The 12,568-nt window shown below is 37.0% G+C and overlaps 1 protein-coding gene across 8 annotated transcripts in view; it reads right to left on the bottom strand.

The window, feature by feature from the left end:
• The window catches only part of LOC106873676 (tubulin polyglutamylase TTLL5), a 147,637-nt gene that overhangs the window by 48,956 nt on the left and 86,113 nt on the right, over nt 1-12,568 (bottom strand). For 4 of the 8 annotated variants that reach the window (XM_014921137.3, XM_014921136.3, XM_014921135.3 and 1 more), the window contains 3 exons: nt 12,420-12,568; nt 4,232-4,341; nt 1,769-1,851 (listed from right to left, as the gene is read on the bottom strand). The exon at nt 12,420-12,568 is cut by the window's right edge and continues 356 nt beyond it. In XM_014921137.3, the coding sequence (XP_014776623.2) occupies nt 1,769-1,851; nt 4,232-4,341; nt 12,420-12,568 (342 nt within the window). Of the gene's footprint in view, nt 1-1,768; nt 1,852-4,231; nt 4,342-8,918; nt 8,999-9,034; nt 9,118-9,261; nt 9,536-12,419 lie in introns of those variants that run through there. The other 4 variants (XM_014921140.3, XM_014921138.3, XM_014921141.3 and 1 more) reach the window with 4 other exon arrangements.

The following is a 12,568-nucleotide window of genomic DNA, read 5'->3' as shown; positions in this document are numbered from 1 at the left end:
TGTTGCTATGCATCTGTGTATGAATTTAATTCTCTACACATAAATAGTTAGGTATTCAAATATATTTTGCACTCCGGTTATGACCACCAACACCTAAAACAGTGTTGTCATGTACCTTGATGTAAACATAGGTGTTTATATATGTGCTCAGTACTTTAATGGATTTTGTAAGTGTAATGTAAATAATGTAAGTGTAAAACAATTTTTTTAGTTTTCAAAAAATATTTTTTATTATTAAAATGAGCATCAAAGACTGGAGTGTGTGTGTGGGGGGGGGGGGAAGGGCAGTACTTGAGCTGAAATTCAACAAGTTAAGCTTATAATAATTGTGTTATTTTTACTTGTATGTATTTTGAAAAATCAGCCAATAATTAGAAATTTTCTATGAATATTTTTAGAAAATTTTGTTTGTATAGATCAAGCAAAATACATCTATAAAGTGTGTGGTTGGTATATTTGCCTCCCACTCCACCACCAATATTGATAACCCAGACCTTTCCACCCCTCCACATGCAAGAGACACAGACTACAATTCAGTAACCTAGATACAGAGAAGAGCTCTCTTTATGCCTGTTGCAGACAACCCCCTCTAGTCTGGTAGCATGATTAAATATACCCAGTCCATTCAGAGAACTGATTGGAAATAGGAATGGTATCTATCAATGAAAAGCATACTCATCACTAACAAAAAAAAAAGTATTAAAAAAAAGACATGCAACAACAAAGATATGTATTCAAACCATACAAGAAAGGAAACCAGACAAACTTTTCTGCTACAAGCACAAGGCCTGAAATTTTGGGGGAGGGTGTAAATCAATTACATCGACCCCAGTATTCAACTGGCATTTAATTTATCGATCCTAAAAGGATGAAAGGCAAAGTTGACCTCAGAGGAATTTGAATTCAGAATGTAGTGGCAGACAAAATACCGCTAAGCATTTTACCTGGCATGCTAACAGTTCTGCCAGTTTGCCACCTTAAGAAAACCAGACATAATGATAATGGTTTTAAACGGTTTCGAATTCTGGCACAAGGCCAGCAAGTTTAGAGGAATGGGTAAATCCACAAGGTCATCCCCAGTGCTTAACTAGTAGTAATTGTGTTGACCCCACCAGAAAATGAAAGAAAATTGACTTTAGTAGAATTTGAACACAGCACATAAAGTGCAAGAAGAAAAGCCATTAGCCATTTTATCCAACACCAGTGATCTTGCCAGTTCACTTTCTTAATAATAATAATGATGTATATCAAATACAATAAAGAAATACAACAAGCAGAGAGATGTTGTACTGGAACAGCCCTATCCAGTCCATGTCAGCATGGAAAAGCATATGTAAAATGATGACGGTGACGATGGCTATTACAGTTACCAACAGATATACATTGTGGCCCACTTCAACATCCCCACATAACCTTTGTATGCCTTTAACAGAATGTACTCTGTTGTAAATATTCAGACCCAAGTGTTCAGTATCTGAAAGATATAGGTTTGAAATTTTGGCACAAAACCAGCAAGCTCAGAGGCAGTGAAGGGGGATAAATTGATTATATTGACCCCAATGCTCAACTGGTACTTATTTCAATGACCCTGAAAGGATGAAAGGTAAAAATCAACCCCAGGAGCATTTGAACACAATGTAAAATCAGAAAAAAATGCTACTAAAAGTTTTGTCTGATGCATTAATGATTCTGCCAGCTGCCTGCCAAGTATCTGAAAGATGTTGTGTTGTAATTTACCTAATCCCTTAGGATTACTTGAGTTACTCACCTCATGAAAGCCATGGGCTAGCAATACTGTGCGTATTATGCGACTTTCAGTGCTACCAAATTTGAAGGCCATGTGGAAGCGCTCTAGAAAAATACGGAAATAAAGCAATTAATTAATTAATTGATGATTATGAAAAGACTGATTAAAGTATAGCACATTTATATAATTAAACAATATGTGTGTGTGTGTGAGGGGGGGGGAGAATGGATGTAGGGTAAGCATCACATGATAAACTGAAAACAGAAACATAAAAAAAAAAGTAAGGAGTTTGTGCTGATCAAACATCTGGAAGACTCATTGATAAGCTGCTTGATCAACACAGTGAACCACCTACTCATTGAATTTTAGTTTAAATGGCTGAGTATTTCACAGACACTTATACTTTTAGCATATTCCTCATGCAGACCCATTGTGATACAGGACATTTGAATAACAATTTATCCAGTGTTTCCACTCAATTTCATAAACAAGCCATGCGTTGACCTAAGACTGTGGTAGAAGATACTTGATCAAGATGCTTGACAAAGCTTTTGAGTACAAGATCTCATGACAGCAAAGGAAACTGAACAGTTTGGCCATGATTCTCTCTCTCATGCATGCACACTTTTACAAGCAAAATGGTGACAGTAACGTCAAAGTTTCAGCCTACTAAGCCTTCATCAGTAGGTGGAAATTACAAAATCACTGTTACCCCCTTTTTGCAAAAGAAGATAAATGTATTCTACAAAATGCATTGAATGATCCTTCAGTCTAGTGCAAAATTGTTTTTATTACAATTCGAAATTAAACACACACACACACGTATGTATGTATGTATGTATGTATGTATGTATGTATGTATTTGTGCATAAAGATATGAGAAGTAAACAAAAATAGAGAAATAGATCATAAATACAAACAAGAAACAGCACTTGACAATAAAATAGAGGAAATTAAGTTAAATTATAGAAGGGAAAGAACACAGTAGTCTTCCAATGCATCCTGCCCAGTACTTTTATTTAGGACATCAAGTGAGAGGATTAACTTGAGGAGGGACTAACCACCCAAGTCAAAGAAAAATTATATATATCGAGCGAGATTGTTGCCAGTGCCCCTGGACTGGCTCTTGTGCGGGTGGCACATAAAATACATCATTTTGAGCGTGGCCGTTGCCAGTACCGCCTGACTGGCCTTCGTGCCGGTGGCACGTAAAAGCACCCGCTATACTCTCGGAGTGGTTGGCGTTAGGAAGGGCATCCAGCTGTAGAAACTCTGCCAAATCAGATTGGAGCCTGGTGTAGCTATCTGGTTTCACCAGTCCTCAGTCAAATCGTCCAACCCATGCTAGCATGGAAAGCAGACGTTAAACGATGATGATGATGAATTATATGTATAGTAGCTGTGTGGTAAGAAGCTTGCTTCCCAACCAAATGGTTCAAGGTTCAGTCCCACTGTGTGGCACCCTGGGCAAGTGTCTTATACTATAGCTTCGGGCTGACCCAAAGCCTTGTGAGTGGATTTGGTAGATGGAAACTGAAAGAAGCCTATTGTATATATACAGGTATATATATGTATTTGACCCCCCCCCCCTTCACTTGACAACCGATGTTGGTGTGTTTATGTCCCTGTAACTTAGTGGTTCAGCAAAAGCAACCGATAGAATAAGTACTAGGCTTACAAAGAATAAGTCCTGGTGTCAATTTATTCGACTAAAGGTGGTGCTCCAGTATGGCCAGTCAAATGACTGAAACAAGTGAATGAATAAAAGAATATATAAAAGCCTTACTTCAAGTATTAGCTACTTTTTCTAAATGAACTGGCATGGCTTCTACAGCAGGTTGCCCTTCCTAATGCAAACTACTTAACAGAGGATACAGAATAGGACAAAGGAGCAGAAAGGGTGGAGCACTATTTGAAAACAGATATGATTAGAGACAGGGAATGAGTTAGATGCAGAGGATATCGGTTCTGTGTTGGGGGGGGGGGGGGGTGTGAAGAAAATAGTGTAACATAGAAGTTGATGAATCAATGGTTGTCAGAAGATGAATTGTATACACACACACACACACACATATTGTGTGTGTGTGTATCGAAATCGAACCAAATTCGACAACTGGCACTCATGCCAACCTCTCCTTCATTGGACACTAAACTCTGCTTGCGAAGACTTGTTGGGGCAAGTGAAATTGAAATCGTAATTGAACCATATTCGATGACTGGCACTTGTGCCAGTGGAGCACTAACAGCACCGCCCGAGCGTGATCATTGCCAGAGCAGCTGTCTGGCTTCCGTGCCAGTGGCACGTAAATAGCACAATTTGAGCGTGATCATTACCAGCATTGCCTAGAATTCTGGTATCAAATTTTGTGTAGTTAATGTATACATGTGTGTGTATAATCAAAGGCCATGCAATGCTTCATCATTATGCCACTCTCCACAACATTATTCTCAAATTTTCTAAAGCATAAATCATTTTAAACTTACCACCAACTTTCTTATATCTACATTTATTCTGTAAAACTGCCTCCGGATGGAAGATGAGAACTGGGATCTTCTTGTTGTAGCCAGTCCATCTGATATTGGGCTTGTCATCACTGTGAAGGAGATAAGACACACAGGCTTGAAGTTGTCATAAATAATGAAATATTACAACAGCAAACAAGGACGAAGGCATATAAAAATACAATAACATCAATAACAACATTGATGACACTGACAATGACAGCAAAAGTAACAACAATAACAGCAACAACATTAACAAAAAAGAACAAAAACAGTAGTAGCAGCAATAGCAAGGCAACAATGAGTCTCTACATGATGACAACCTGTTTGAGTTAGCAGTTAGACCTCCCTCAAATTATGCTCTATTATCTTGGAAAGGAAGAGACAGTGGATAATGTAGACCTAGTATGCAATGCCAGAGAGAAGGATGGGAAGGTCATTGTCTGAATATCTTTGGCTATAGGTCAGCTCAGTTAAGACTGATCTCTGACTAAACAACTAACAATTGCAACACCACCACCACTAACAACAATAGAACAAACACTTCTGTTAATCCTTTCTAAACCACAATGATCTGCAATACTTGATTTTGGTTTTCTTTTACATAAAAAAAAAATTAACTGGCAAATTCTATTCCCAGACAAAACCCTGGTCTCTAATTGGTAGCTTTTCTTGTAGGAATGAATTGAACTCAGCACGGTACCAGTTATCAATTCTATAAAGCAGCTGCAGCAATTTACTGCAAGGAATAATACTTTGATCACCCAGAGTCCCTATTTAGACCCCAGTGTTTTTCACTGTAGAGGAATAAGTGTCTTAAACAAGAACTAAACAAAGCTATGATGTAGACAAAGTTGTCTTTATATTATCAGTTGACTGTAGCCAAATTTTGCTTAGATCACACCCTACAATCTTAAAAAAGGAAAAGTTTTATAAGACAATCCAGTCTCCAATATATTTAATAAAGGATGGTCATAGCTGGAATGCCTCTAATGATAGGGTTACTCAACCAGTTTTCTTCGTAGTTAAGCAACAACAAATGTGATAGATTCTGAAACACTAAAACCTTACCCAGTTGTCCAGAACCCGTCAATTCAAACATCTCTAGCTCTCATTGCCTTGTAAAAGCAGAGTATTCCGTTTGTTTAGAAGATTCTGAAGACAAGGCTGGTAGGAAATTCTATTGTTTTGTAAGAAACCAAACAAAACTATGGATACCCACTGAAAATATATATTCCATAGTGCATACTCCACCAGTGCCTACTTTAGGCATAAGCTAAACAAGCCTATGCTTTAGGCTTCACAATCGCTGAAGAGCATATATACTGGATTTGAACCCAACAAAACTAGAGAAGCTAAAATTAAGCTCTGTATAACATTAAAGCAGTGCACCAATGTTTCAACCTTTCCACCACAGTCTCATTTAATAACAGTAATAATAATTTATTACATTGCCATATGGCCACATGATTTTGGGGGAGGAATACAGTTTGAGTCTGCCACAGCATATTATTCATATTACATCTCTGTGCCATCTCAACCTTAACAAATGAAGATAAAAGCAGACTGCGGCAAGCTTTGAACACATGTTTTAAAGAAATGCAAACAAGTGCCAATAAGTACTATGCTGCTTCTGTGAACCACAGTGATCAATAATCACAATAATTTCTCACATCAGCACAAAGCTACAATGTGTGAAGGTGAGCACAGTCTATTCAATTGAAACCCATCCTGTTTTTCACTGATATTTTATTTACTAATCCTATTAGGATGAAAAGCTAACAAGGGGCATATATTCTGGGTGTGCAAGGTCAGTGTCACACAACAATCAAAGGTGGTAAATGTTTTTTGTATCATGGATCTGCAAGAATAGAGTCATTGTAATCTGGTTCTAAGTTGATTTCAGACCTAATAATGGTTTCAGTACAAGGCCAGCAATTTGAAGGAAGAGGATCAGTCAATTATATTGACCCCAGTGCTCAACTGGTACTTATTTAACAGGTTTCAAGAGGATGAAAAGTAAAGTTGACCACAATGGGATTTCCATTCAGAATGTAAAGAACTGGAAGAAATTCTGCTAAACATGTTGCTTGGCAAACTAATAATTCTGCCAGATTAAGTTTGACTGAAATTAGGAGTGGCTGTGTGGTAAGAAGTTTGCTTACCAACCACATGGTTCTGGGTTCAGTCCAACTGCATGGCACCTTGGGCAAGTGTCTTCTACTATAGCCTCGGGCCGACCAAAGCCTTGTGAGTGGATTTGGTAGACGGAAACTGAAAGAAGCCTGTTGTATATATATATGTGTGTATATATATATATATATATATATATATATATATATATATATATATGTGTGTGTGTGTGTGTGTGTGTCTGTGTTTGTCCCCCCCAACATCGCTTGACAACCGATGCTGGTGTGTTTACATCTCCGTAACTTAGCGGTCCGGCAAAAGAGACCGATAGAATAAGTACTAGGCTTACAAAGAATAAGTCCCGGGGTCGATTTACTCGACTAAAGGCGGTGCTCCAGCATGGCCGCAGTCAAATGACTGAAACAAGTAAAAAAAGTAAAAGAGTAAAAGAATACCAAGAGAGAGTGTGTTTGTTATAGATCTGCTAAAGTAGAAGGTTCATCACAATAGCATACCCTGTGACAACAATGACCATACAACAATAATATCAACCCCTAGTTGACTTTAAAGGCAGAGTAGAGTGGGTTGTAAATAAATACCCGAAAGTATTTTGCCAAACACCCTTTAGATTATTTTAATTAGGTACAAGACCAATACTTGTAGGTGAGGGTTACACTCCAAAATATTAGTTCTTAATTCCTGTACAGGCATGGCAGTGTAGTTAAGAAGCTTCCTTTGTAAACATGTGATTTTTGTTTCAATCTCACTGTGGAGCATCTTTGGGCAAGTGTCTTCTACTATAGCCCTGAGTCCCTGGGTTGACCAATGCCTAGTGAGTGAATTTAGTATGTAATGAATTTGTGGAGAAGCCTCGTTGTGTGTGGTTGTTGCCCTTCCCCCACCACAGCACGTGACAACTGGCGTTGGTTTATTAACCACCTATGATTTCATGGTTTAGCAAAAGAAACCAATAAAATAAGTACCATATTTAAAAAAAAAAAATAAGTACGAGGGGTGATTTGTTTGACTAAACCCTTCAAAGCTGTGCCCCGCCAACATGACCACAGTTCAATGACTAATATATAAAAGATCTCACCCCACTCCTACTAAATTGAGGATACAACACAAAGTATTGCAAGGACACACATAGGAACAACTTGAGCAGCAAACATAAGAGGTATGAGCATTTTAAGTGTCAAGATATGACCTTACAAAGCTTTGATTCAGGGATCTGTAAATCAGTGGAAATCATCATCATCATCGTTTAACGTCCGCTTTCCATGCTAGCATGGGTTGGACGATTTGACTGAGGACTGGTGGAACCCGAAGGCTACACCAGGCTCCAATCTGATTTGTCAGAGTTTCTACAGCTGGATGCCCTTCCTAATGCCTAATGAGAATGACAATTTTCACAACCAGTAAGGTGGTGAGCCGGCAGAAACGTTACACGCGGGGGCAAAATGCTTAGCGGTATTTCGTCTGTCTTTATATTCTGAGTTCAAATTCCGCCGAGGTCAACTTTGCCTTTCATCCTTTCAGGGTTGATAAATTAAGTACTAGTTGTGTACTGGAGGTCAATCTAATCGATTGGTCCCCTCCCCCAAAATTTCAGGCCTAATACCTTGAGTAGAAATAAAAATTTGACTGGCAGAAATATTAACATGCTGGGCAAAATGCTTAGTGGTATTTCATGTCTTCACGTTCAGAGTTCAAACCCTCCTCCCCAAAAATTTCGGGCCTTGTGCCTACAGTAGAAAAGAATTTTCACAACTAGTTAAAGTGTCTTGTAATTGTGGGTTTCAACATTTTGTATAGCTATGTAGGGAGAAGCATACAACCATAATAAGGTTCTTGCCAGCTGAGTATGTTTGGGATGCAGTTTAGGTTTCCTGTCAAAAACATTTTAATTCATTGAGTATGCTAATGGTTTATGGGGGGGGGGGGGAAAACACGAGTATCTCTGGCATGGCTGTAAGGTTAAGAAGCTCACTTTGCAACCATGTGGTTTTCGGTTCAGTCCTACCCCAGGATAATGATTGCTTTGTAAAAGAATTTGGCAGATAGAAACTGTGGGAGCCCATCATATGTGTGTGTGAGAGTGAGTGAGTGAGTGTGTGTGTGTGTGTGCTTGAGTATGTGTGTGTTCCTACTCCATTGCTTGACAACTGGTGCTCATTTATTTCCATCTCTGTGACTTAGAGATTTGGCAATAAAGACTGATATAATAAGTACCAGGCTTAAAAAGAGCAAGTACTGGGGTTGATTCAATTGACTAAAACCCTTTAAGATGGTACTCCAGCATGACCACAGTCAAATGACTAGATCAAGTAAAAGGTAAAAGATATATACTTCCCGTTTATTTGCCTGTAAAATATACAACCTTCATGCATCAAGAAAACAGACTAAAGACTAGATTAAAGACTAATGTAATGTGATTGAATGCAATAACTACAATGACAGTGGTATTAACAACTACAAAGAGGATGTCAAAAATGTTAGAGAGAAGGAGAAAAATTAAAAAAAAAAAAAAAGATACACTGAAATAACTCCATCAAGCAAATAATGATTTCTGCACCACACCATTGTAAGTCTACTCAATCAATGCAAATAAACAACAACACTGAACCAATGAGAGAGCTTCTAAGTGGTCACCTGACTAGCTAAAAATGCAGCAAAATCTCATAGGACAGCACTCATGACTTCCATAAGATCTCTCAGATCTGGTGTTATGGTATAAATTCTGCTGAAAAAAGAAATTTAATTTCTTCTTACATATATCATAGTTGGCCAACATGAGCAGGTGAAACTCAAGTGGAGGGGAGGCATCCAGCTGATGTAGAGTACTAATAGATTGGGGGAAATCAAGGATTGGGGCTTACATTAAAATTTCTTGAAATTCAGAAGCAGTTCTTGTCTCAGTGATCACTTGATATTTCTGTGAGGATGAACATGGTCGACAATGATACTTCATCAGCAATGAGGTATTACAGTCAACAACACACTAACCTATCATTTAATTACCTCATTGAACTTGCAGACAATTAGGAAGATTTATAAACAAGCCACCATCAAAAGAGAATTGGGACATCACCATTGTGACATAGTAGAGGCAAAAAGAACAGATTCCTTGGAAATGGGGGAAAATGGCAAAAACAGAAAAAAATCTCGAAGTTGCAGAATAAGACTACTTTGTTTGTGACATCACAACTGATTTCATTACAATTCAATAACAAAAAGACTTCTGTAGCTGAACAGTTGTCAAAAATTTACAGCATTTTGAATATAAATTCCTTATAGATATAAGTTCATTACATAATTTTTATCTTCCCTTGTCATTTATTTAATTTCTCATGTGCGCATGTGTGTGCACGCATGCATGCTTTCGTGTGTGTGTGCATGTATTTGCATGTGTTATTGCAAGAAAATATATTTCTTTGAAGCAGGTCTTACTGAGCAAAAAAATTTTTAGGGACATATTGACATACACACAAAAAATATACACAGATAGATAGATCGCTATATAGATCAGTAGATGGATGGACAGATAAATAGACACACACACCCACACTATACTAAAATATAATTTATATATTTGAAAATCTGAAAAGTAACAAAGTAGCATAAGGACATTGTAAATGGAAAACATTTCCATACTACAAATTTTATGTATTGAGTACTTCCTGATTAATAGTGGCTACTTCTGTCAGTATATTATCACACTAGGGTCAAAAAGCACAGATATTTCAATGGAAAGTATTCTCAAACCAGCATAAAGCTAACAGGCTTGAACAAGAAAAAAGATTCATTTTATATGCATTTAAATCAACATTTTTGATCATCATGAAATACATAGCAAGCATGTTTTTCATGTAATGACCAACCCATACCAGCATCAAATATGAACATTAAATGATGGTCATTTAATGTTTTGGAAAGAAAATGAAGCAGTTTATAAACCTGTGGATTCATGTGAGTTGATTTAAAACTTTTTATAATAAGTTTCAAAAATGAAATTCTCGTTAATTACTGCTTCGTACTGGAGTCTAAATACTTAATTTTGTTGTAGAATACGTATATTTTTAGCATTATCATCCATGCAACATTTATGTTATACAATTATTTATTTTTATATATATATATATATATATATATGTATATCTCAAACAGTTTCATTCAAATTCCTTGCTACTTTAAAAGCATGATGCTAGTCTTCAGCCATTAGCATTAGAATCTAATTCCAATGGCTGAAGACTAGCATTACACTTGAAACTTAAAGTAGCATGGAATTTGAATCAAACTGTTTTGACCCATACATGTAACTCCCAATAAATGTGTTGAGTGCCCTTCTTGCGTTTATCTGCTCACTTGTGTATGTGTGTGTGTTCATGTGCATAAATGTGCGTATATATTTTACATACATACACTTTTCAGTACTGTCAGTTATCATCTACTCTTCCTTACCTTTCTCCTAACCAATAATCATTAATCACTACTCCACCCTTGTCCACCATTTAATATGCCCACCCATCTCAAACCTTGTTCTTCAATTATATTCATCCCCTCAGCTTATTACCCATCTCTATTCCTCACCCTCCTCGTACATTCTTCCAACTACCTCTCTACACTCAGTCCTTCTGTCTTCACCTTCTTGGATCTTGAGGGTCCACTTTGACACTTTATCACTACTATTTTATCTATTTTTCCAGCCCTACCCCATTTACACCCACCCCCTCATGTATAATGTGACCAGCTATGTATCATTTCTACAATAAGAAACCCCATTATGGCTCCTTTCATCATGCTCTGATTTTTCCTCGCTTAGTATAAAGCTGCCTCCAGCTCTACTGTAACCCCACTCAGCTGAGGGGAGTCATAGTCTTACAAGCTACATGAAGATTTCACTAGTGCTGGTACCACAAAAATAGCACCCAGTACACCATGTAAATTAGTTGAGATTAGAAAAAGCATCTAGCTGGAGAAACCATGTCAAAGTAGACATTGGCCCATGATGCAGTTCTTGAACACATGAGATCAGAGTGAACTGTCCAACTTATATGAGAATGGAAGAAGTACGTTAAACGAAGACAGTAATATATTTTTTATGTAGGTAGGGTAAAATCCAAACTGTGTCCTCTTGAAGTACAATTGCTTATCTCAGTATTACAATTCAGTACGTTGTTGTATTGATGTGAAATACATATTAGAGTTGAAAATTCTGGAAATATTTTTTACAGAGTTATTATATAACAAAACAGGAAATTGGAAAATTTGTTGGTATTGTTTATTCTTTGAAGAATTTCTAATAGAAAATTTCTTACATGTACAATTTTGTGATTCCTATTAGCAAATGAAACATAATAATAATGAGTGAGGTTATGGCAAAAATAATCATAACCCTAACCCTAAAACTAACTCTAAAACCTGAACCCTAACCCTAAAACTCTAAAACCAAAACCAGTACAAACACACAAACAATGTCATAAGTAACAGTACCACTGATAGTTGTTGTTGACAAACAACGGCACTAATTTTATTCAAGGGAAAAGATCCCATGACACCGTTAGAACATGTTGTTTACATTCCACGGCAGTAATTGTTTTCACCTCAATAGACATCAGTGATTGGTTGAAATTACCGAAATACGACAATTTTTTTACATGAAATAACTTCGAATACAAAATTTTTTATCTGTTCTATAACACAAAATATACAAGTATACGAAGTTTGAAAGTGTTTTGGTACCAAAAACACTACATAAAACAAATGAAAAGTGGTGCCTGTCAATTCAGAAAGATCCGCTGCCTGACTTATTTCTCCACAAATGTATTTTCCTAACATGTGCTTATAGTTTTAGAAGCTTATATGCATTTTATACAATTCAATGAAGCCACGTATTTCATGTAAATCCAAGTAAAACTTTTTGCACATACATCCACATTTATTAGAAGACAGGATAGTCATAGCTAGAATACCTTTGATCATTATAGCTGACCTGGGGCTAAACAACATCAACACCACCATACAAAATCATACTTACTCATCACTAATTTCCTGATCTTCTGACTGATAATCTGAATCGTCCCTATCACTGGTGTTAGACTCATGGTCAGCATCACTGTGATCAGATGGTGTCATTGGTTCTCCATCAGACTCCACAACTTTGTTGCTATCCTCAGCCATTTTAAC

The sequence above is a fragment of the Octopus bimaculoides genome, chromosome 6, assembly GCF_046866305.1.
Source record: "Octopus bimaculoides isolate indiv1 chromosome 6, ASM4686630v1, whole genome shotgun sequence".
Classification (NCBI taxonomy): domain Eukaryota; kingdom Metazoa; phylum Mollusca; class Cephalopoda; order Octopoda; family Octopodidae; genus Octopus; species Octopus bimaculoides.
Note: the sequence above shows the minus strand (reverse complement) of the source record. Positions and strands in the feature narration are given on the sequence as shown.